Genomic DNA, 25,374 nt, shown 5'->3' with positions numbered 1-25,374 from the left:
TACAACATTGCTTAATTGTGTCTGTTTTTACTGTGATCTTACCTCAGTGACAGGAACAGAGAAAAGAGTTACTCCTAGAATGATTTACTGCGTAGGACCAGCTGATTTCAGCTTCCCAGACAAACAAACCAGACTGTACAAGTGGCAATACAGATTATGAAGCTTTATTTCAAAAGGATACAGTGGCCAGGATACAGATCCACTCAGTTTAACAACTCTCCAAAAATAGGTTACATAATACCCAGAAATCAAACAACCAACCCAACCCTTATTCTCTACCCATTCTAATGTACAATTGGGTTATCTGTGTGTTTTGTGGTAAGTACCTAATTTTCAAGCCTGACATCACAGAGCTAAATTGTAAATTAAACTACTGGGTGCAAAACAAATCATCTCTTTGTACAGCGGTTCACATGTTTGGTTCCAATTAATTTCAGAGCTCCTAGTGTTACAGGGGGAAATGCTCATCAAAAAAGTACAATGAACTATCCAAAATCCAAACAGCCTAACTTATTTAAAATGCCTCCAAAAAAGAGGAAAAAGTAATTATGGTAAAATTAAAAAAAGACAAGTTCTCTTAGCCAAGGCTTCTTCGTTCATAAAAGATTTCCAATAAGTTATCTTGAAACCAGGGGGGGGGGGCAAGCAGGTCGGCGGGCTTAGAATCTTCGTGGTGGTCCACTCTTAAACGGTTTAAATCCTGAACCACTTCCCCTCTGCATGGAATTGCCCGTAATCTGTACAACTCTATTAATGGGCGAAGAATTACTGGAATAAAAGTTGAAAAAGAAGCAGATTTAAAAAGAAGTTTCAGAGGAATTAACATCTCACTATCCAGAGTGCTGAGCAAGGCAAAGTTCTCACAACCTGATCTTGTTACAGGGTGTAAAGGCTGACACATTGGGGAGCTCCCACTCAACCATGCGGTGAGGCTGGCAGGCTACTGAGAGAACAGCAGCTACTTTTTTTGAGACTGGGGACAGAACACTCCTTAGTGTGCATCAGGGAGCCAGCAACCCATGCTGGACAACATTCAACGTAATCATGTTCAGGTGCAGAGAGCTTTAAAAAGATGCCCAACCGAACTCCTGGATCTTATACTGTGACCTATACAGATGCTGCCCAAGAAATGTCTGTGTCTGCCTCACACACACAGGAGAAGGTCCCAGGCCCAGGGCCTCTGTCCAATTTCCTCACTGGTCAAGCTTTATCTGCTCAGGCCCAAGGGGATTTCCAGAGCACATCATGGTTACAAACTAACAATATGAGTAGTTAAGTTTCATGTGTTTCCAAAGCCCAACTAGATTCAGACAATATTCTATGCGGTCATGAAACTCTCTGCAAAGCTTACTCAACTGTACTGCCAAGCTTCCACTGAGTCATAGGAATTATTGTTATTACATTTATTTCTATCCCATCTTTTTCCTAGACTGGGACTCAAGTGGCTTAAAGCTAAAAACATAGGCAAGATATTCATTTAACAGTAATTGAACACAAAGAGAAAAAACCCAATATAAAAACTATTAAAAATACAGATGATAACATTAAAAACTCCACAGCACCAACCATTCCTTCAACAGCCAGTTCCTAAAGATCTGCTGGAATAAAAATGTATTCACCTGACAGAAGGACAAGGAGGGAGCCAGTCCAACCTCTCTAGGAACAGAGTTCCAAAGTCTGCACTGAATCCCATGCTCAATCAGGGCAACTCAGATTTGTGCCAGCAGTGGGGGCAGAGTACCCAATCCTGCATTGCCTCAGAGATCCGGGGTGATCCAGAGTAAAAAAGTAAACCACCTGCCTGAAATGTGGCAGAGTTAAACCCCTCTTATAGGGGCTACCATGTCTCCAAATTCCTCACACCCATGTAAAGAAAATGGTGATTTTGGTGTCTCAATGCAAGTTGCTGGGGTTTCTGAAGCTTTCTTTTTTAGACTGAAATCCAGAGCTCAGGGCCAATTCAAAGTGGGCTCCGAATCAGTTATGGGGAGGGGGTGGCATACACCGTCCTAATGGAAACTTGGGCGTCCCAGCACACCGATCAAGTGGGTGCTCCTTGAATCTGAATATGACCTTTTTCAGCCCTATATTTAAAGCTGAGTTTTAGAAGCAACCTCAGAAGTGTGGTATTTTAGGGTGTGGGGAAGCAAGAAGCGTCACAGGTACCTTGAGTGGGGAGACATCATGCCACCTCCTGCTCGGCCATCTCCCATCCGCCTTGTGTCGTGATAGCTGCTGCCCTGTGAACTGGGCCCATGCCATTCTTTCCTTGGTCCAGCGTCACGGCTATGCCGCTCAACCACGTGGCGATCTTCATTATAATGCTAGAAAGGGACACGGGAGGTTACTCTGCTAGTGCCACCACCTTTTGACTTGTGTTTCCTAAACGGACCCAAAGGAAGAACAGCTGCACACACTTGGCTCCAGTACAGCCTTCTCTAGATGTGCATCCTGGGAAGGTCTGCAGCTCTTTCGGAAGAACTTCAGAGAAGCAGCGCCAACAAAAGCAGGAAATGTTCTGCAAATCATGTTCTACATCAGGGACTTTCAATTTGTCTCAAGTTCAGCCCTTGGACTATAAAGGACAACACCCACATAGGTACACTTTTTGCACCGATATTCAGAGTTTGCATGCATTGTGTCTTGGATGTTGCACTAAGAAAACCTCAAATTTGGAAATAACGAGAGGTTAGCATGCAAAGTACTTTGCACAGCCCATTAGGAGAATACACATTTTTGTTCTTGCTTTTTCTCTGAAGGAAAAAAAAGGGAGTATGGTGGGTGGGGAGATGGGAAAAGAGGGCTTCTGTTCAACTGGACACCCATCCTTCCATGTTAAGCAACCGCTAATGTTGAGGATTTCTCCTCAGAGTGTGATGCCTAACGTGGCTCTCCAGGGAAAAGGTGAAGCATTCCTCTCCATCTGCTCTGACTCTACTGTACAAAAATCACTCTTCCCAAAATCGACCAATCATACGATCATACAGCAGTCACCAACTTGGGCTCAGTGACCACCCCAATGCACCAGCCTGTGAAAAGGCACCAGCTTGGCTGTTAGAAACAGTGCGTTCTGTACTGGTTGCCGGACAAAAACTTTGCAATGCTGCTTCTTGACTTTTCAGCCCTAAAGAATCTGGGGGCACAGCAAGTTGGAAAAGCCTTTTCCATAAAATGACTTCCCCATTTGTGGGGGCCACCCCAGGAGACTCTGAGTCAGAACAGCTTTTAGAGGCTGCCCTTGTGGCTGCGTCAAGCAGGGCTCCCTCACTGGTGGTCCATCCTCTCAATGTCCTTCCCTACGAAGTCTGCCAGGCCCAGCTGCCATTCACTCACCAGGTGCACAGAACGTAAGAGCCTTTCTAGATTAGACCCAAAGCCCATCTAGTCCAGCCACCTGTTCTCATAGCGGCCTATAAGCAAGCAGAACCTCAGTGCAGCAGTGCTCTCCCCACTTACGATTCTTGCAACTGGCATTTAGAATCATACTGCTTTTGATTGGGGAGGCAGAACACAAAAATAATTTGTCTACGTCTCTTTTTAAAAGCCATCCAAATTGGTGTCCATCACTACAACAGTTAACTATGCACTATATGAAGTACTTTCTTTTGTCTTGTTGTAACCTTTACTCATAAAGGAGTTGCTCCATCCTCACGATCATTTTGGTTGCTCTTTTCTGAAACTTTTGCAACTCTACAATATCCTTTTTGAAGTGAGGCGATCAGAACAGTACACAGTACTCCATATGTGGTCACACCAGATTTGTATGACAGCAGTATGATATTGGCAGTTCTATTTTTAATTCTTTCCCTAATGACTCCTAGCAGGAAATCCACTTTTTCCAGTTGCCACAGTGTTGACATTTTCATCAAGCTATCCACTACAATCCCAGGGATTCATTCCTAAAGCGTCTCCATTAATTCAGAGTTAAGATTCCCCCCCCCCCCACCGCCTGTCAATTTACACTTGATTATGCTGAATTATGCTAACCATTTTACTGTCCATTCAGCCAGTTTAGAGAGAGCCTTTCTGAACGCCTCACAATCCCTTTTTATTTCAGCTATCTCGAACCATTTGGTATCATCAACTCACTTGGCTACCTCACTGCTTTGCTTTGACACTTCTGTTTTTGTCACGCTACTAAGTGAACAGTTTTCTGCTTCTCTTAGTGATTCATCATTTTCATTATTTCGATGGGTTTTTAAAGAACGTAGTAGCAATATAGTATCAGTTGCCTAGAGGGTCAAATATTTTGGCCAGAAGGTGGTATACAAATAAAGTAAAACTAGAATCCAAATTAGCAGATGAAAACTACCTTGCCTTTCCCTCTGTGCAAGTGGCCTTACAGAAAATGCAACAAAGACCAATCACCACATTCCTAATCAGAATATGCATGTTAATTATGGCCCCCTGCCACGTTCCACCAAGTGAGCAAAGGCCCCCTTCCATTTACCTGCCCCCCACTTCCACGCTCCATCACACTGCGCTCTGCTTCCCGGCTTCCGTAGCCAGATGTGCTGCTACGACTCCCAGAATGTCCAGAGACTTCTCGGCCTGATCTTTCTGGCCTCTCTCTGCGGAAGGAAAGAGTCAACATGGTACAGTAAGTAGTAATTCACACCTTGAATTGGGGAGCTCAGTTTTACTCACTGCTCTTAACACCTTAGAATGAAGGGCTGAAGTTGCCTTCCTCAAATTGTGGAAGTGCAAACAATTCTCTCCTACTATCTGTGCACTTCCAGCCAATCCCATATGTGTTTCCATTAGCTGACAGGCTGCAGTCTAAATGTGCCAAAAATATAAAGCAATCTAGTTTGCCTCCTGCTGACTGGGGAAGGGAAGTAACTCTAGAGCTCTCTTGGCCTGTCCCAACTAGGCTTAGAAAATCGCCCCTGCTTGGCAAGGAAATCTGCAGACCTGGCAAGCATCACCTCAGTCAAGAGGGTTCTTTCTAACTGTGACTTGAAGGGCCTATATTGTCCATTTGCTCACCAGTATGCAAAATAGAAGACGACATGGAATCCCAGTCATTTAACATGGCATTTGCTCAGTTTAGGCACATGCAAGTCATGCTGTTCACTGCCAAGGATGGCACCCAAAGAAGTGTGTTAAAAGAAATCTAGGTTAGAAATTAAGTATTAATGCGTTGGAGCATATCAAGGATCAAAATATAATGAGCCTGAAGGCCTCTTATAGAACAGGCACAGACCCAACATACTGAGGAAAAGCACTCTGATTCTTACACAGGCAGGCTGACGCACAAGTGGCAGGCTGCAAATGGGCCAGGGCAAAGTAGCAAGATCTTCCCTCTCTACCCAGCACATCCCACACTCTGAAGAATTTCCAGTTGAAGAAAGGGCAACAGAGCCATACCTGTTCTGTCTTGGTGAATCACAGCCACATATACATATCCCCACCCCAAGTTTTGGGCAGGAATGAACCTGCACATCCCAGCTATTAACCCAGGCGGAAGAATCACCTGGCATCTCGCTTGTCAGGGTTGATGCCTCCTTCACCCTTCCAAGAACTCTGCCGGGATGAGTTGGTCCCAGCCTCTCGTGGGTGACGGCCATGAGGGATCTCAGGTCTGTCCTGGATTATCACAGTCCTCCTCTCATCGCGGTCTCCTCTCACTTCCCGCCGGTCACTGTCACGGAGTTCGTTTCGGGGCTGAGGGGGCTCATTTCTTCTGGATTCACTGAAGCTTTTTGGGTATCTTTCAAACCCAGGCTCCTCCCTTCTGGTGGTTGGCCGAGCTTTTTTCCCATCACTTTGGTTGACAAATCGTTCCCGCCTGTTCAGAAAGGCAGGAGTTTTTCAGATTAAGGGTCACTCCCTAAACTGGTTCTCTGTCTGGCACAGCATCTGCCCGCCATACCCCAAGGTGCTTTGCTGCTTAATTTATCATTATAAGGACTGCTTTATGAGGTTATTAAGGATACAGCTGCAAGTAACCGGAGTAGCCTGAGGGTGGGCAGACTTCTACGGCTTCTAGTACAGTGGTACCTCAGGTTAAGTACTTAATTCGTTCCGGAGGTCCATACTTAACCTGAAACTGTTCTTAACCTGAAGCACCACTTTAGCTAATGGGGCCTCCTGCTGCTGCCGCGCCGCCGGAGCACGATTTCTGTTCTCATCCTGAAGCAAAGTTCTTAACCTGAAGGGTTAAGCGGAGTCTGTAACCTGAAACATATGTAACCTGAGGTGCCACTGTAAAGCACAAAGTTGAGCCTGCAAGCGGAAATCCACCAACCAGGGCTGGGGAGGGGGGTGTTTAAGAGCTAGTATTTAGGAGCAATGTAAGCACATGCTCAGCCCAGAAATTTATTTTCACTATCACAGAATCATAGAATTGATACTAGCAGAACTAAGCTAATTTAGAAAGGGGGAGCTTTTGTATTGCTACTATTGTTTAACAGTTGAGAGTCACTTTCGCCAACCCATGCAGAAATCTACCAGATCTGCTCCTCTGACCCAGAGTAAATCCCACTGCCACCTGAGTAAACATGCTTCAGATCACACTGCAAACTTATCATCTTGAAAATCAGAGCCTAGCACAGGTAGCCAATATGGTGCCCCCAAGATCACACACACCTTCTTTATTACAGTCGAAAGACCCACAAAAACAGTTTTGAAAACAAAAGACAGTAGGAATACAGGGGAAAGATTCCAAGACAGTCACTATGTTTTATTCAGAGCGTGTTGATTTCTATTTCTTACCCAAGACCAGGGATGTGGAATCTGGTGCCCTTTATATGCTGTTGGAGCACAACTCCCATCCTCTTTGACCACTGGCCAGGCTAGCTGGGGCCGATGGGAACTGGTGTCCAGCAATGCTGGGAGGCACCAGATTCCCCATCTCTGCTATAGATATTGTTGGACTACACTTCCCATTACCAAAGGACACATCAGTGTAGGGGTTGGCAACGTTTTTGTGGCTTGGGCCGGTTCACAGGACTGCAGACGCCGCGGTGGGTCAGAGTGTGTGGGCTTCCTAAAGCCAATGGGAAGCTGGCCGGCGTTGCAGAAGGCGGTCCCTGCTCTGCGCTATGCATGGGAGCCAACCAAGTGGGCAGAGGGGGTACATGGGCCGGTTAAATGACCCCCATGGGTCACTTTTGGCCCATGGGCCTTAGGTTGCTGACCCCTGCACTAGTGTCACGAACAGCAACTTCCCAGCTGTAATAATAACTTATTTCTGAGATCATACTTCAAGAATCAGAATACCCTGTCCTCTCTAACTAAGGCAACACACATTTGAATGGTGCAAACTGTGTCCCAGGATGAAAATGATTGTGGGGCACTTAGAATCATAGAGATAGAAGGGTCATCTACTCTAACCCACTGCAATGCAGGAATCTCAACTAAAGCATCCATGGCAGATGGCTATCCAATCTCTGCTTAGAAACCTCCAATGAAGGGGAGTCCACAACTTCCTGAGGAAGTCTGCTCCACTTGAGGCCACCCTTCCATTACTGAATCATGACAACATCAGAATGTACTTTTGCGACCATCATCCCCAAGCATACCTGTCAAAGGAAGTCTGCACTGCGGAACCCTCTGGGTATCGCCCTCTGTCTCGGTGGTCAAAATCACTAAAGCGGTTCTGCTGCCGGCTGTAATCAGACCCATGGCTAAAACGTGCATCTGTGTCCAAGGAAATCTTTTTGCTTTCATTCCAGTAGGGCTCCTCTCTCCTAATGGGGTGGGGAAGAGACACACGGCTGTTAGGACTCCAAGCTGCCACATACATTTATTTGTTTTGTGCTTTGTCAGGGCCGATGGGACAGAGGAGCAGGCATCCAGCCTGAAAAGGAAAAAAACACTACCTGTGATCAACATCCCGAGGCCGTTTCAGGGAATTCCTCTTCTCCTGCTCGTAACGAAGCTGTTGCTGCTGGCGCCGAAGCTCTTCTCTTTCGCGAGCAATCCGCTCTGCTTCCTTGCGACGCTCCTAGCCAGGAGAAGAGAAAGAATCTCTAAAGAGCACTGGAAGAAGTTAACCCATTGGGAAGGCCAGAGGAAACGGATGGGGAACATCTATGACCTTCCAGAAGTTGGACTGCAACTCCCATCGTCCCCGACCATTGGCCATGCTGGCAGAGGCTGATGGGAGTTGTAGTACAGCAGCATCTGGAGAACCACCAGTGCCCCATCCCTGCCATAGAGCTTCAGCTACAATTGGGAAAGTAGCAGAATTATCACCGACAACTGTACAAGAGCTCAAAGTGATCCAAAGGAGCAGCGAAGTGGATGTGCCTGGTGTTTTGAAAGGGTTTCAACACAAAGTGCAATGCTGATGTTACCAGCCCTCCTCAGAAACCACATAAGCTAACAATCCAATACTAAAAAGTATTCAGCTGCACTCATATCCTTCTTCATGGTCCCCACCGGTTCTTCCCATCATGCCATTACTGATGGACCAAGTTGTGCTAATTAAAACTAGGCAGACTTGGCTCAATTTGCATACTTTGTTGCAATGGCAGAAACTGGACCTTAGCACCAAAACGTATCCCAGAAAGTTCAACTATGTAAAGAAGCAGACAAGTTCCTGGGCTCTACGTGACAGAGAAAGCACCTGGCGGGAGTCTCTGTTACCAGGGAACTAGTGCTAACACCCTTCAAAGAAGCTGGACAGACTCCAAGCAACAGAAAATAAAAGAGAGGGAAACCCACCTGCTCAATACGGATACGCTCCCTCTCCAAGCGCTCTCGTTCCATCCGTTCCCTCTCCAGCTTCTGCCGCTCAATTTCCAGCCTCTCCCTCTCCCTCTGCAAACGCTCACGCTCTTCACGCTCACGGAGGAGTCTGACGCGCTCCCTCTCTCTTCTCTCTCGCTCGGCAATTTCTCTTCGCCTGCAAAAAGCGGGAGCTTCAAAGGTGGGGCAGCTGCAGGCAGCCTTTTTAGGCCCAAGGCCAACAAGTGAACAAGGTGCTCCTTTGGGACTTGACTTCCTTCGTTAGTCACACGACTGATGGTTACGGCAACGCTGAAAAAGTTACTGCAGAATACACTTGCCAGATTCTTGTGCTTTGGCGAGCAAGACGGGCGGAGAACTCTCTACAAACAATGGCAGTAACATCAACCTGCTCTGAGGGATGCTCTGGGGTTTGTTATAACGGGGCATGGGGTTCCTCCAGAGTGTGCAATTTGGGGTGGGGGTAACTGCACTTGTGCAGAAAAAGGTTTAGCACTTTGCAATTTCTCTCTTCTCTCCCACATCATTGTGAGTAATGATTTCTGAAGCATCTTGTACTTCATTGGTGTCACCTTTTGTTCTTCTCCTCTTCCACTAGCAACCATCATATTAGGGTGGAGCTACATAGGACTACATGCTTGCCATGAACTCTCCTGTCTAGAACTTGGGAGGACAAAAAGGTTAAGCACCCCTCCTCCCAATCGCCACTTCCATCCTGCGGATCATCCCTGCCTCTCTCAGTGCCAATGAGATGCCTGGAAACAGGAGTCCAACTGCCAGAGTCTAGTTTTGGCCTCAAGGTGGTGTTTTCCCCAAGCACCTGAGAAGCTTGATGGCAACAAAGTGTCGAGCATCCCTCCTACCTTCGTAACTCTACAGCACGGCGAATTCGCTCTAGCCGAACAATGTGCTCCCTCATTCTCTGCTCCTTCATCTTCTCAAAAGGCAGTATGTCCTTTCTGCCCCGGTAGTCTCTGAACTTCATTTTGTCTTGAAGAAAACGCTCTTTGTTCCTTAACATAGGTGGCTGGAGACAAGTTTTTTTTAATATAAATATGAGAATTAGAGACACTTTTACATGTTTACAGCATGCCAAGAATCATCTGGCTTCTTGTGGACTATGAAGGGTCCCAATGCCCAAGAGCTCCCTTTCTCTGTAAAATAAAGAACAAACTCCCACTAAGAACAGTTTACGACAGGGTCTTAGGTGAAACGGAAGTTTGCTTACAGAGGCAGCAAGAGAAAGACTGGCTCTAAGAGGAAGTGGGAAGTGCCTCCTACTCCAGACCCCCATCAAATCTTTCTCCAGAAGAGCCAAGCTCATAGGAGTGATGCTTGCATAGCAATCTTGACTGCAGCATTTAATCAAGACTTTTGCAAAAATTCACTGTTTGCAAGTGAACTTCCAAACTCTGCTGTGTGGAGCTGCCTCATAGTTGCCTAGGCTTCAGAAAGAAGTCAAATTGTGGTTAGCTAGTCTCCTTTGTGACACAGCACCCCATTACTCCTCTGTCTCAGCTAAAACCAACTCTCACATAAACCGAATTACGGCCTAAACAGACTAATGTTTTGAGCAATACTTACTTTTTCAAACCGTCCCCTTCTTATTGTCCTGGTGTGAACTTGGTCTCCTTTTGTTTGGTCTAGGACTACCATATGACTTGGACTTTTTACACCTTTGGAAGATAAATTACATGCTTAATTATTCACATAAGAAAAAACACAAAAGCCATTTTGCTAAGGAACATGTAAAAAAAGATTTTAAAGGTAATTTTTCTGATGTTAAGGCCAACTAATTTGGATTTGGATTTTACAAGAAGCCATGCTAATTGTTCTAGATCCATGGTTCTTAAATAGTGGGCCTTGGAATATCTTCAGGTTGGCCCTAAGGGTCACAGCCTGCCCAACACCTCTTTATTTGCCTCTCCTGCCTCCCAGTCCTGCCACAGCTTTTTGGCTGGAACAAGGACAGTACCAGCAACTCTTTGCATGCTGAGTAAAAGTGGCCAAGAGACAGAAGTGTTTGGAGTGCAGGGTGGGGAGAGGAGCAGGGAGAAGAGGGAAGAAAGAGCCAGAGGAAGTGTTGAAGGAAATTAGAAAGTGAGAGGAAAGTTTGCTATTAAATAATAGCAAACAAACCGGGAATAAGAATGGAAGAGGGTGTGATAGGGAAGCTGCTATAGAAGGAAGAAGTGAAAGTAAAAAATCAGGGAGGAGGGATGAAAGAAACTGGCACTACAGTATGCATGTGGATAAAGTACAAGAGAAAGGGGAATGGGAGAAGAATTTACAGGAGATGGGTAAAAACACTTTGAAGAGCATGTGAGGGTGGAAAAGAAAAGGCCTTCCCCATTTAGAACTTCTGGATCAGCAAATTCTGCTGAAAAGGGGGAGGCTAAATCACAATACCTCCAGTGCAAATGTCTGTTCTTAGCTGGAGGAAAGCTGAACCATAGAACTCCTTGCTACAAGGAAAACACTGCGACAAAGAATTTAGCAATTTCCAAAGGCGTGTAAGATTAGAAAGTGACATCAGTAATTTTCAACTGACTGCCAAATTCTGCCTTCATATGCCACCATTTTCTGACTGGCGCTGCCCCTGCACCACCATTTTGTGTCAAGTGAGCCTAACACTACTCCACTCTAAAATATTCAAAGTAGATTTGTTAACATTAAGAGAAACTCTAGGTGATACCAGCTCACTGCCTCAAAAATGTATGACTATACAGCCTAATGTATGACTATACAGCCTAATCCTTTTCAAAGCATTAGCATAAAAAGCAATAGCATAATATAGTAGGGACCCAAGTACATGGTCGAGATTTGTTTGTAAGGAGAGCAGCTGCAATGCATACTTATTCGCTTTTTTTCTTCTGCCGTTTTCATAGGGTCTTGAGCAGGACAACTGGATCCATAGTCACTCTTCTCTTCTTTGCCTTCAGGTTTCTTCCCATCCTTGCTTTCTTTCTTCTCAGATTTGTCAGATTTCTTATCCTCCTTTTTGGAGAGGGTCCTAAAAAAGGTAACAAACAGGGGTGGTACAGAATTCACTTTCTGAGAAACTAAAATTTTGTTTAGTAGTGGGAAGGACTTTGGATAGCCATTAAAGTTACCAAGTTAAATGATTGAATTTATGAGTTATGGACTGAGTTAGCGAGCAAAGTAAAATTCACAATAACTTTGTTACTGTATGTTTGATATACAGGCGGCGACTGACGTGTGGGTCCTTTTGGACCTGGAAGAGGGCAGAATGGAAGTGGAACAGGGCAGGATTATGTGTGCCGCTAATGTGCGTGGGGACCAACAACACAACCCTTGAGAAAATCGGGGGTTGCCTGTATAACTGTAATTTGAAGAAAAAGCAAGTTTCTGGTTCTGATGGATTACTGATAGATGGTTATCAAATACGCTTGAATGCACATGGGCAGAAAAGGTTGAAATCTCAAACCAGAGAGGTGACTAAGGAAGTTTTTTAGTAGGTGGGAGTGAGTATTTATAATGCTACACAGCTCCTTGCCCCTTGTCTTGTCTAGCAAGAGCAGTATTATGCATATCTCCTCAGTCTGCATACTTTATATAGGTTGCCGAATCCAGCTTTTGCTAATAAACCATTTTTTTTATTTTTGTTTTAAAAAGAGGGAACACATAGTCATGCTAGGAAGCAGCACTTGGGCTCATGTTTTTTCCAAACGAATTCTGGTTACACAAAAGTTGCAGGATCAGGCTCTTACTTGCTGGCTTTGTCGCTTGAACTCATCTTCTTTTCTCCAGGATTTCTACCAGAGCCAGATTTCTCATCATTGTCTTTCTTCAGTTCTTTCTTGGAAGGATCACCTTTCACCTGCAATTTATTTTTTAAAAGTAAGCATGTTACACATTGACTGCCAACCCGGACGTGTAGCATAGAGCCATTTCTCAATGGACTAAAACAAACTTTAAAAGGGATGCATTCCTTTTTAATATCAGTCATCGCTTTCTGTTATATATCCAGCCAACTGCTACTCTGAGTATGAGGCGGAGGAGGAAACAGAAGATCACAGGACAGCACCCTGGAGAAACCATGGACAACTAATTCCAATACAGCTCTTCTTTTTATTTTTGGAAACCCATCCCATACATACATACATTGTAGGAGGAGAGTCACATAAGAACTTTCTCCAAATTATTTAACACTGTTATAATTCAGCAGGATGCTGGCCTAACTGCTAAAGCATTTCCCTTCCCAAATTAACTCCAGACCAACTGTTTGTTGGTCAAGATATGAAATGTGCAGCCTGGCTTAGTTTCAGGTTGAGTTCACTTCCAACAGCATCTACTTTAAGCCCAGCCCATTTCCTCAAGGCCCGCTGAGCAGAGTCAAGGAGGTGGCATCCCTCTTCTGAAGGGATAAGTTCTTCCCTCCCAGTTTCTTGAAGAGATGCATCTTCCCCTCCACAGATATTGCCCCTGTCTGAAAAGAGAGCGCATGTCACACCTACTTTCTCAACGGAAATTTGTTGCCCATGCAGCTCTGTGCGGTGAAGATGGCTTATACACCTTGCCACTTCTGTGCTCGATGACATGGTCACAATGCCATAGCACTTGGCTCCAGGGCTTCGGGCACTGGTGACCACTTTTGCAGCAAGAACCTGTAAGAAAAAGAAATGGAAACAGTCATGGTTTTAAACTGACATCTTCATCATTTGCTACTCTACATCCAGAGGCAATACCTAAATATCAGTAAGCAACTAGGTTGCATACATCTCATGCACTGGGACAGCCAGAGAAAAATTCACAGACAACAGTTATGTCATTATGATCTGATGCCACATTAGACCTGGCAATTTGTATGCCTCAACATCAGGTTTGCTGGCCAGGAGAAAAGCAGCTTTTTAGTCGGGGTGTGTGTGTGATGATGACACCTGTTCTTGCAAAGAAAAACAAGTGAACATTACTGTTGCACCAAGTGGTCAGAATGCATGAATGATACATGCAAGCTTGGGCATGATGCTGGTAGGGGAACAGCCCTGCTAAAATGTACCTTTCTTACGAGCCCATTTTAGGCAGTTTATATGGCAAAAACCACATCCTCAGTGGCCAAGTGCTTTTCCTCAGATTGAGTTATGACCATTCCCAGACATGGATACTAAGGTCACAGTGATGTGGGCTTTGGTAACCTCTATTGCATTATGCCCTATGTGGAGCTACGCTTGAGGCTGGCTCAGAAATTGCAGCAAGTGCAGAATGTTGGGTGTGGCTTCTGGTTACATTAGCCCTGCATCAGCTGCATTACACCAGTGGTGAAAGCTCTGCACTGGCTTCCAGTATATTATGGCGCTACATTCAAAGCACAGTAGGACAAGCATTTTGCACAGAGGTTCCATTCCCAGCACCCATGCGTGTATAAGCCCACCCCACCCTTTCTGTGACGTGCTGAGTGACTTTTCGGGTCACTTCTGGGTTCAGCACTGTGCACATGCGCACAATTCCTATGCCTATACCACTGTTTGTGTGTAAAGTCCTAAAAACCCTAGGACCAGGTTACTTGAAGGACCAAATTGTCCCTTATACACTACCATCATCTGGAGAAGCCCTACCGACTGTCTCACAGTTATCACTTGTTTATTTTTTGTGAACCAATACTTTTTTTTTTAAATAAAGCAAAGTGGCTCCAGGACTTTAGAACACTTTCTACTGAAACCTGAGGATTGTGATAGTCTGTTGTCTGCTGAAACTGTCGGTTTTGCCCAGCATTTTTAGAGATTAATTGAATGCAGAATTGGCTATTTGCACTGTAAATACTGATCTTACATATTAATTATAATATTGTACAATGCCATTATATTTTAGATGACTTGGCAGTTTAGAAATTGTCTTCTAGATAAATGGTGAGATACACTTTGACAAGTGTGAGATCCTCTTGCATTACTAAATTAAGGAGGTCACTATTTTCATCCCTTTGCTTAACTGCTGCTCTTGTTTACATCAAGATGTACGATCTTTGTTCCAACATACAAACCCATATCCTCTTCCTCCTGTATCTAGTGTTATGATAGCCTGCTATTTTTGACTGTCATAACCTGAAAAGGCTGGGCATGAATTGTAGTTTATGCCCCTTACTGGAAAGTGGGTAGAGAAGAAAAGAGCACTGGCATCTCTCTGTCTCCTTCCCTGAAACTTCAACAGGTTAGCGTTGCTGGCTCTCAAAATTTACTTTAGCATCAATTGCTGCCACCACTTAGTGTGGCATCTGCTTTACTTTCAACCATTAGGAGCCAGGCTTGGAACTCAGTTTTTGCTAACCCGGCCTGCCGGTCTCTTCAATTGAAGGTGAGTGTACATGGAAGAACATGGGGCAAACAGTTTTTTAAAAGGAAGGGAAGAAAATATGCTTCTTAGCTAGTAACATTCCCTGAGGTAGTATTAAAGTCAGGATGGGGAACTGGTGAGCCTCCAGACAGTGATGGACTCCAAACTACAGTGGTACCTCGGGTTAAGTACTTAATTCGTTCTGGAGGTCCGTTCTTAACCTGAAGCACCACTTTAGCTAACGGGGCCTCCTGCTGCCGCCGCGCCGCCAGAGCAAGATTTCTGTTCTCATCCGGAAGCAAAGTTCTTAACCTGAAGCACTATTTCTGGGTTAGCGGAGTCTGTAACCTGAAGCGTATGTAACCTGAGGTACCACTGTAATTTCTGTATTTTCTGAACAAGACAAGCATGCACACTTACCTGTTACTTTAACAAAATTAAAGATCCACCTGCAACTAGAGACTTTCTACTCCCCGGGAGCATATTGGAGGCAGCAAGTTGTATCCAATGTTAGTCATACGCCAAGTAGACTAAATGAAATTAATGGGCATGACTAATTTGGGTGTGTCCATTTCAATAGGTCTACTCTGAGTAGAATTTAACTGGATGCAATCCACTACATCCGTTGCTGGCAAGCATAACTGAGGCGAACACAGTTGCACTCAGATTCTGCTTGCAGGCTTCCCATGTAGGCTTTTGGTTGGCCCCTATGTGATGGGAGGTCCCTCAGAGTTCCACCAGAGGGTTGGAGCCTCTTTCTGATTGGCTACAAAGTCAGCTGGCCACAGAGGGGGAAGGAGCAGAATGGGGGGTGCACATAAAAGGAGCAGCTTCTGAGGAAGCCTTGAGATGGGGATAGGGAAGGGAAAGAGCTGGAGTGAGACAGGCTTTAGTTTGGTTTGAAATGGGAGAAAGGGATTAGGAATGGGTTTGTCCAAGAGAGTGGGTTCAAATGTGAGTTTAGCATCTGCTCTGCAGAGAATATCTGTAGCTAGAGGAAGGAGCCTCATATTGAAGAGATGAGGACCGTGTGAGGAGACAGGAGTTGCCTGGAGGGCTGAGTCTGAGCCAGGGGAGGGAAAAGCTGTGGGACTACAGTTCCCTTGCGTCTCCTTCCCGTCAGGCGAGGAGAGCTCTTCTAGGAAAAGAAGACTCCCAAGCCAGTTAAGAGCATCCCAAAGTCTCTTATACCTCAGAAGTGAGAGGGGGTAAATGACGAAACAGATCACGAGACAGAGCATTAAGCCGTGAAGGAAGCTGTGCCGTGTCCAAAGTATTTAACTAAAAGACCTGTCATAACCAAGTAAAGGAACAAGAGAAACTGAGTTAAGCATTTCACCACCTATTCTAGAAACTGGAACATTTACCTGAAGTGCAGCAACCGATATTTAGCAACTGAAGTTTAAGAAAAGATGTGCATATACTACTGTGTTTAAGCCTGTGACATCTTTATATTTAGTTTAAGTAAAAGTTAACTTCTTCCGAACCCAACTTTGTTTCACCACTCTTTTTGTAAATAAAACTTTCCTTGTTTGATCAACTCCTGCCTGAGACTGCCTGAAACAAAGTTCCCCTCACACAAGGCCCCCACAAGATAGCCTGTGGTAAATGGAAGAAATTTGTTGGCGTACTGTGCAGTGGGCCTGCTGTATTGAATTGGGGGCAGTTAGTGGGGTGAGTCCGTTACACCCTGTGAAAACAGGATGTTGGACCAGAAGGGCTCTTATGCTCTCAAGCCCACAAGCCTTTGGTGCCTATTACACGGTGTAGGGGAACAATTTTAAGTTAAAATATTTTGGCCCGGCTTCCTGTTCACATGCAAGGACACTACGTAAGACCAGTTTCTTAAAGAGTAAGTGCCAAATCCATTACAGAAGAAAAGACTGGTAGCTGGACAAAATAGCATTTCTCTCCAGAAGATGGAAAATTAGGTCTCCACACTCTTTGGCTGAATGTCCAAGTACTCATAGTTTGCACATAATAGGTTATTGTATGAAGTCTAATCTTAAAGTCTTTATTTTTTTTGCTTCTGGCTTGTTCTTTTACATAGAAAAATAGGTTTTAGCTCAACAGTCAAGATTCAGTTCTGAGATGTGCAGACTTTAAGTAATACATTCAAATCTAGGCTATTTTAAGTGAAACTATTATTTGTTTGTTTGTGTTTAAAGCCATACCACTCCCAAGTGTGTGAACACTGTTTGCAACCTCAGTCAACATCATATTCATTAACTGATACTGTTAAACGGAACCATACCTTCCCATATTTGCCGAAGAGATTTTTCAAGTCAGCGGCTTTTGTGTTAGAAGACAAGCCACTAACCCATAAGTTCTTAGTAGAGCTGCTGCTGCTCCCACTGCTTGCACTTCCTAAAACAAATTTCACAGAACATTTCAGTATCAATATTAAAAACTAGCATTCAAGTGGTAAAGTGCAGTTTTGGAAGATGACTTCTACCCACAATTTTCTTTTAATAAGCAAACGGTGCACAAAGACCAAGATCAGAGAGCAAGAGGGGAGATTTGGAGGGTATGCAATCTGTGCCACCAAATTTACAGCAGCAAAGACACTTACGATGCGCTTTTAAAGATTTTCTAAAGCAAGCACATCCAGAAACCACTCAGATAGCAGGTGACGAGAAAGACCCTTTTCTCACGAGCTCCTAGAGAACTGCCACAGCTCAGATTAGTCAACACTCTACTATTCTATGGTCCAAACAAGCAGACTATTCTAAGATACCTTCGAGAAGACAATGACAGGTATGTGCCTCCATTTTTTTAAAATTACACCTTACAAACTTCATGGTGCTGTTGTTGTTTTAAATACCCATTAGTTAGCATTCTTGCATCAAGTTATGTTGGCTGAGGACATATTTCAAGCAAGGATCTATTACAAGGATAGGCAACCTAAGGCCTGGGGGCTGGATGTGGTCCAAGTACCTTCTCAATCCGGCCCGTGGGCAGTCCGAGAATCAGCATGTTTTTACATGCGTAGAATGTGTCCTTTTATTTAAAGTGCATCTCGAGGTTATTTGTGGGGCATAGGAATTCATTCATTCCCCCCCCCCCAAAAAAATATAGTCCAGCCCACCACATGGTCTGAGGGACGGTGGACCGGCCCACGGCTGAAAAGGGTTGCTGACCCCTGATCTATTAGGTTTGCAGGATAGTCAGCAGACTTGTCAAATATTCCATGCAACTCAGAATGCCACTATATTGCATTTATTTCATGATGGTGCCATTTGTTAGCAAGGGAGGCAGAAAAGGCAGTTTGCAGCCAAGCCTTGCGGTAGTCAGGGGCAAACACACAGAAGCAGTGCAAAGCTGCTTCTATGGACCAGCTGCAGTAACTGCAGGCTTCTCCAAATAGGAATATAAGCAGTTAGTGGCAAATGCCCTTGCCAAGGATAGCCCATGTCTCAATCCTGCTTACTCCAGAAACCAGGCAGCATCTCCTTCATAATGAAGATCATGCTTGAATAATTGGCTCTCTTAGCACAACTGATTTTTTTTAATTGTGCTGTTATTTTGTTTTACTTATTTGAAATTCATTTTTAAAAAGTATAATGATAGGCTGCCCTAAGTATTCCAGGGGGGAAAGTAAAGGCACTGCCCAGTGAAATTGTTCAGTTACAAAAACATTACCAAAAACTGTTAAGTTATAGTAATCCACTAAATTTAAAGAACTTATTTGCTGACTGTACCTGACCAGTCAAATGCCCAAGCCTAGGATTTCTCACCTCATTTCAGATGCCATCTTGTAAGGAGACCATTGTCTCAAACGAAGATGTCTTCTATTTAAAATTTCATTTACAATTAACTTTACTACCTAGCATGAACAATCTATAGATTCTTTCTAGGATGAGAATACAACAGAGCAATGTAATCATCAACTGGATGTATGACACATTTTTCGAGTAACAAACAATATTTGGAGTACAACTAAGGATATATTCAGTAGGATCCTCCTACTCCACAAAGATGTTTGGGGAAACGTTTGTTAAGACACAGGCACAAGTTAGTAGCAATGGAAGGAACACTTTTGCTTCTACAACGTTCCCCCACTCACTCAATAGCATAAAAAGTAGCAGTGGAGCAAGATTGACATCTGGTCATCTAAAGTAACTACAGTCATACCACCCCACTTAGAAGTAACCTGCTGTGTAAAAAAAAAAAACACCTTTCAAATCAGCTAATTGAAGCCAGGCTGTATAGCGGAAAGGAAAAAACCTGAAGGTGAGAAGGGCATAAGCATCACCCCCTCCGGGACAGGCAGAAACATCCCTGAAGCTTTCTAGTCTCATGGCCTTGCTACCAGATCCAAGATAGCAACATATCACAAAGGACACATTACCTTTTTCATCCTTTGATGAAGCCTTGCTTTCTTTAGATTCCTTGGTAGAGCTAAAAGGAGGAACAAATCAAAGAAAATTGAACATGCAGAATTTGCTTGTCCAGAATCTTACATTATTAAGCAAGTCATTTCAAAAAAAGGAAACCAAAACAAAACAAAAAGGAGGGCTGGACTGTTATTTGAGGAAAAGTGATTTCCCCTCATCATGGTTTTCTTGCACTGATTTTCCCCAAGATGCCCGAAGATCTAGATTTTCTGACAATTTTATTCAGTGGATATGGTAATCTTCTCCACCTTTCAGGACTGGGACTTGACTTCATACTGGTGTTTCTCAGAACTGAGAGTTGTTCATTACCATCATCACAAGGATACATAAAACTTGACTATTTGAAAAAATAAAAAATAAAATGCTGTCAATTCGCCAATGCAGCCAGCAGGACAAAGCATATACGAAGATCCCGATTTTTTTTTAAGGAACACACAGGTAACTTATGGCCGTCAAAACATTTTATAGGCAGGAGCATAAGATACTAATTATAAGTTTCTTGCTGCTACCCCCTTAATGCAGAGTGATCTTATCGAATGCTGGCAGTATCTTAAAGAACTGACATAGAAAGACAAACCTCTTTGCTTGACCTGAGGCCCCAGTAGACGAGAGACCTTTCTTCGAAGTATCCTTGTCTTTGTCTCCAGATTCTGCTTTCTTCGAGCTTTCTCGGGCTTCCTTCTTGACAGGATCCCCCTTCACGCAGTCTTCCTTCTTACCATCTTTATGGTTCTCTGTCATCTCATAATCCTTGCTTTCCTTCTCCAGGTTCGGTGCACTGGCATCTTGTCCGTCTTTTGGCTTATTTGCTTCTGAATCTGTAATTTTCAGATTTTTACCTGTTTCTAGAAGGTCATCCCCATCAAAATCCAGAGTGATGGCATCTTCGGCCTGGACTGTAACCGATATGTTATCATCCTCAGCTTCTTTCACAGACACGTTAGCTTCCATCTCTTCCTGAGCAGAGTGATCAGCCTCAGCTAGGCTCTCTTCTGAAGGAAGAGGCTTAGATACTTCTTGTGTACCATCACCAGAACCTGCTTTATCTAAGAGGATTTAACAGGAATAAATATGGCAAAACAAGAAGTTTAAACATTTGCATATGTATAAGCTAGAAGAGAGGACCTAGAAAATACAAAGCCAGTTATTAGAACTGATGGAAGGTTAGGGGGGGAAGGAAAGCATAAGGGGCATTAACATATAAACCAATCCTTTACCCGGGATCACTCATTCTTCATGGCAAACAAATTCCCTAGACATAAATACCAAAATAGAACAGAAGTTAGACAAAGGTTCCATCCAGCAGATACCTGTTCTTCAATACAAGTACCTGGCTTCCAATGTTGGCATTAATGTGCAAAGAAGTTTTTCTTCATGACCAAATACTGACTGCTTGTCAGTATATCTACACTTCCACTGACAAGTCTTTTTGTCTTCCAATATCCTTCTAATGGCTCATAGTTCAATAGACGAATCCTTCATAGCTGTAGAACCACTGTCCTCTGCGTTCCAACTCTTGCTGTCAGCCATGGTGAAGTCGCAGATGTCGGCTGTTCTTGTTCATGCACCAACTTAAGCCAAAGTTCAGAAAGGATGCGGAGTCTTCATCCTGTGTCCATGGGGTCAATACTCTCAGTTCTGTTAATAGTGTTTCCATCAGCATTCTTACGTTCCACAAAAGCTTCTGCCTTCGGATCCCTTCCAAACACCAAGTCTGTGGGCTTACACCCACAAGTGCCCATTCAAGATTTCCACTGTTATGCTTGAGTCACAATGATTCCATGTCCTTTAGTCCACAACATGCAAGGTCCTTAGTATGCTCTCTAGAAGTCTTCTTTAGCAATAATGTGAAGCCAGGGTGGGTTTCTGTAGCTTTTAAAGGCAATGCTGATTAGATGATTCCATTGTTACTTGTTCCAAAATTTCATGTGAGGCTGTAAAGCGTGATGTGGCAATTGCCAATGTGTGGAAGCAGAATGTGGCCTGTAGTTCAAATGGCTTTCAAACTGCAGAATACGTAATATTCAACTGGCACCTATCTGTTACTGCAGTGCAAGAGAATGTATAGACATAAAGACTTACCGTACCCCCCACTCCCCAAAAAAAGAGAAAAAAGGATTCAGATCTACGGAGTCTGGGATCTTTGTTCCATTAAAGGCATGTGGTGGTCATATGCATGTAACAACATCCACTGAAGTAACTGATAGGCACATGCACAATTTAAAAGCAGAAAAGCCAACAGAGAGCATGGATCCAACCACTCTTCATTGCAAAGGCACAGATATAGCTGAAATGCCTGATAGAGAACCAACTGGTGCACCTGCCATTTACAAAAGGCAACTTGAAGCATATTAGAACACTCAAAACTCTACTGAACTTCTAACATACCTCTCTCATTCTCTTCATCTCCATCCTGTAAAATAAAATAAAAATCGAATAAGCATTCCAGATTAGGATTCAATTTAAACAGAGCCAGTAAACTAATGGCAATCTAGAGGAACAAACTGAGGTGCCTGTTCTAATAAGGCAAGGACTCAATTAACAGATATCTGCCCAGCTGAAATCTATTAAGCTTTACATTCTAAGCTAGTACTAGTGGATGGTTCGCAGCTTCCACTATTTCAAAGAATGATTTGTCTACAATATGGAAACTCCAGAAACATACTATGAGATCTAGGGAAGGAACTGCCATTTCCCTTTTGACTATATTCAGGAAGTCCTTAAATTTCCAGTGGAAGCCTTTTAAATGTCTTGTGTATGTAATCCAAGACCACACAACTCCGCAAGATTTTGGTGACTGAGGTACAGCAACCCAAGAGACATCCTTCTCATTTATGAAATTATCCTGCTCCCACACATTTCAATAGAACTAGTGCAGTCAAACTTGCTAATGGTTCATCTCCCTCCCTTGTGGTGCTCCTTAAATAGCACCCCAAACCCTTGTTTCAAGGCAAGTTCACCTTCCTGCAGATGTCATTAAAAGTTGGTTCAGAGCAAGTAACTAACTCTAGTGAAGGCTGCTCTTTCACTACACAAGAAGGAAGAATCCATGTCTGGCAGTTTAATTTAAAAATTAAAAATAAAATGGGGGGGGGAGGGCATAGGCACTAGCTTGCACAATGTGCTACACCAGACCCAGGGATATCCTGGAATATTCTGGGAACAGTTAAGTAGCCTGGTTTGAGACAGTAAGGTGCAAGCCATAATCTCATCAATAGTCCACAACACACGGTATTTATTTCAGTAGTTTTGTGGAATTAGATGACAGAGATTAAGGTATACAAAGTCTTTCTACAATGCAACTAAACTTGACACTTTAGAGGTGGTCCCTATAGATCCCTTCTAGCTGAATTCATATATAATCAGCTTTCTAATCAGGTTTAAGAAGGCAATTTAGAAACTTACATGACTAGCGGAAAAGCTTTCATCTTCTGTATCTCGAATATTGCTGGCCTAACATGAGGAAATAAACAAAGACAGCCTAAGCAAGTTGGCTTACTTCAGAAGCAAGCAGATGCACTAACCAAGAACTTGCACTTTGAATGACAACTGCTTTTTACAAGTTGCCTTGGGTGTGGTTCACTCCCACTGGGGAGGTGAGCAGTAACAAGAAGATGCCTTCTAAGGGACAGCTGGTAATGTTGCAACCCTCTGCTTAAGCAAGTTTCTCTACCTTGCCATAATTTCCTGCAGTGGAGCAGACCTGTCTAACAGAATGCTGACCAGCCGAACAAAGCTCATTGAGTTCTCTTTGTTTCATCTTCTGCACAGTTGTGGCTGGGCAACCAAAATTTCAGACCCATGAAAAGCACACCAAGTCCTTTCTTGAGCTTACAAAGGGCAGTCTCCATTTCCAAGTACATTAAAGTTACTGAACAATATTATTTGACAAGTCACAAACTGTCCATAAATTGAGCTACTGTCAACAGTGCCATGCGAAGGTTTCGCCTTAATAAGGTTCTTCCATTAACCAGAGAGCACCACAATACCTTGCAACAGGACAGAAAGGCTTCTTTTCCCCACTCCAATCTCTGGAGACATATGGGGAAGCAAGGAGCTCCGTTTCCCCAGAAAAAGTGTCACAAATGGTAAACACTCTCGCTGGCAGTTAATGCACTTTTTATACTACATTGTTGCAGCAAGAGGCAAGAAGCAAAGGGAAATTAGATCTTAGCATCAAATGAGTCTGGAATTGATGGCCAATCATTTTCTAGCAATGTACTCAATCCCAGCATCACTTGCAAACAAAGATTCCTGCCAAAAGAAGATTTAGGGAAGATGACAAACAGAGAGGTTGTGTCTCATCAAATATGTGCTGGTTGTTATGATTGTTCAGCACTAAGAACTACAAGTTCTGTAGCTTTATCAAAATTTGGACAATTAATTGTTTCCCATGGCAGTAAATCCTATTCAGGACTTTTATCTTCTTGCATGAGCAGATCAATGGAATTATTTTATTTTACTACTGTTCTCCCTTACTATATTTAGCTAAGGAAAGTGTTCTTAACAGCTTGATTCTAAGCAGGCTTAGTCAGATGTAAGTCTCAGAGTTCCATGGCACTTACTCCCAAGTAAGTGGGAATAGGTTGGGGAAAGGTTCACACTGACATCTTGATAGAGTGATGGCATCACACAGAATGGGCCTTGAAAGACAGATAAATAGAAACGAAGTGTGTTTTGCTGCACAGAACCTGAAGCAACCATGAGTAATTCAGATGACACCTCTTTCCAATGTCACAATTGAACTGGAGGAAAGGAGAAATTACATCTTGTTGCTCACTTAAGCTTGGGTTTCTAAAATGGCACTTTCTCCATTTATGTTGCCTTTGCTTTCTCTCTCTGAAGAGTGCATTTGGGATTAAGGTGGGGAGAATTAGGACTGCATGGTAGAAGGGAGAAGCAAGGCAAGGGTTAAACCAATTTACCCACCCATCCTTGGATGCAATCCTCCCAGCACTTGTTTACCTCCTGTGAATCTGCCAATTCACTGAAAATAAAACTAGCAATCACAGACCAGCTGCCAGACTGTGCTTCATACTTGTCTTCCAAAGGCTCTGCTTTGCAAGCTAGAATTATATTCCCAGTTTTGGACCAGGCCAGCATAGCTGCAGAGGAGGTTCGGGCTGGTGCATAAGAGCTCCATTGGTTTAAACATTCACATTGCACAGAGGATGAGAGGAGGCAACAGATTAGCACATACACAAATGGAAACAAAGCACTTATTTCTGTTGCTTCCATCATTGCTCCTTCCTGAGGGAATTTGTACCCCCTTTTCCCTCTCCACTTTGTTCATGGAGGAAAGGCGGTGCAATTTCTATCCCTTGGCCTGACTTTTGTATGAGGCAGCAACAGCAATGAGGTGGATGTTGCTGTGGAAGAAGGGGCACTGACCCAAAATGAGACAGGCAATCACCATGGGCAAGGAAGCAGGTGAATTTATGGAATGTTAATGGGACAAATTTTGAAAGGAAAGTTGTAGATGCCATCCTAATAATTTACTTATATTGCAATATACCTGGATTTCCAAGTCCTTCTCTGTCTGCTTTGAATGAGTTTTCTTCTTGTCTACACGAGGCACCGCTTTAGAATTCAAGGATTCCTCTCCATTTTCTGCGGATTCTTCCGACTCTTTCAATTCATCATTTCCATCCTGGTCACTTGCATCTTGAGCTTCCAGTTCACTCTCCTTTCAATAGGAGCAACACTTAAACTTAATATATCAGAAGGAAATTTCTTGTATCTTGAATTCGGTAGCCTTAAAACCTAGGATTCTAACTAAACATAAGGTCTCTTCATCAAATTACAAAGCGTTCATGCTTCCTTGACAGATAACTTGCCCAACAATACTTTATTACAGTTGGTATGCAAGGTCTCCTAGAACTGTATGCAGATGAAGGAAGCTGAGCTCAATGGGACGTGTTAGTGATGACTTAACTCCCACTGAAATCAAAGGGAACCAAGAGCATCTAACTTAGTCTGAATAACAATAAAC

General features: G+C 43.6%; 1 protein-coding gene across 1 annotated transcript in view; it reads right to left on the bottom strand.

Annotated features, from left to right (window-relative positions):
• Nucleotides 1–148: 148 nt before the first annotated feature.
• Nucleotides 149–25,374, bottom strand: part of SLTM (SAFB like transcription modulator) — a 37,276-nt gene continuing 12,050 nt past the window's right edge. Inside the window, exons 4-21 of the mRNA XM_083586350.1 lie at nucleotides 24,898–25,068; nucleotides 22,788–22,835; nucleotides 21,771–21,795; nucleotides 19,960–20,428; nucleotides 19,337–19,386; nucleotides 17,240–17,352; nucleotides 13,176–13,325; nucleotides 12,429–12,538; nucleotides 11,553–11,710; nucleotides 10,282–10,373; nucleotides 9,561–9,724; nucleotides 8,674–8,854; nucleotides 7,827–7,951; nucleotides 7,527–7,694; nucleotides 5,477–5,791; nucleotides 4,451–4,571; nucleotides 2,167–2,324; nucleotides 149–768 (exon numbers count right to left, since the gene is read on the bottom strand). Coding sequence (XP_083442476.1) covers nucleotides 660–768; nucleotides 2,167–2,324; nucleotides 4,451–4,571; nucleotides 5,477–5,791; nucleotides 7,527–7,694; nucleotides 7,827–7,951; nucleotides 8,674–8,854; nucleotides 9,561–9,724; nucleotides 10,282–10,373; nucleotides 11,553–11,710; nucleotides 12,429–12,538; nucleotides 13,176–13,325; nucleotides 17,240–17,352; nucleotides 19,337–19,386; nucleotides 19,960–20,428; nucleotides 21,771–21,795; nucleotides 22,788–22,835; nucleotides 24,898–25,068 — 2,727 coding nt within the window. The 3' untranslated portion in view covers nucleotides 149–659. The remainder of the gene's footprint in view (nucleotides 769–2,166; nucleotides 2,325–4,450; nucleotides 4,572–5,476; nucleotides 5,792–7,526; nucleotides 7,695–7,826; nucleotides 7,952–8,673; nucleotides 8,855–9,560; nucleotides 9,725–10,281; nucleotides 10,374–11,552; nucleotides 11,711–12,428; nucleotides 12,539–13,175; nucleotides 13,326–17,239; nucleotides 17,353–19,336; nucleotides 19,387–19,959; nucleotides 20,429–21,770; nucleotides 21,796–22,787; nucleotides 22,836–24,897; nucleotides 25,069–25,374) is intronic.

The sequence above is a fragment of the Podarcis filfolensis genome, assembly GCF_964270895.1.
Source record: "Podarcis filfolensis genome assembly, chromosome: 14".
Classification (NCBI taxonomy): domain Eukaryota; kingdom Metazoa; phylum Chordata; class Lepidosauria; order Squamata; family Lacertidae; genus Podarcis; species Podarcis filfolensis.
The sequence above is the reverse complement of the archived record's forward strand: the minus strand, read 5'-3'. Positions and strand labels throughout refer to the sequence as shown.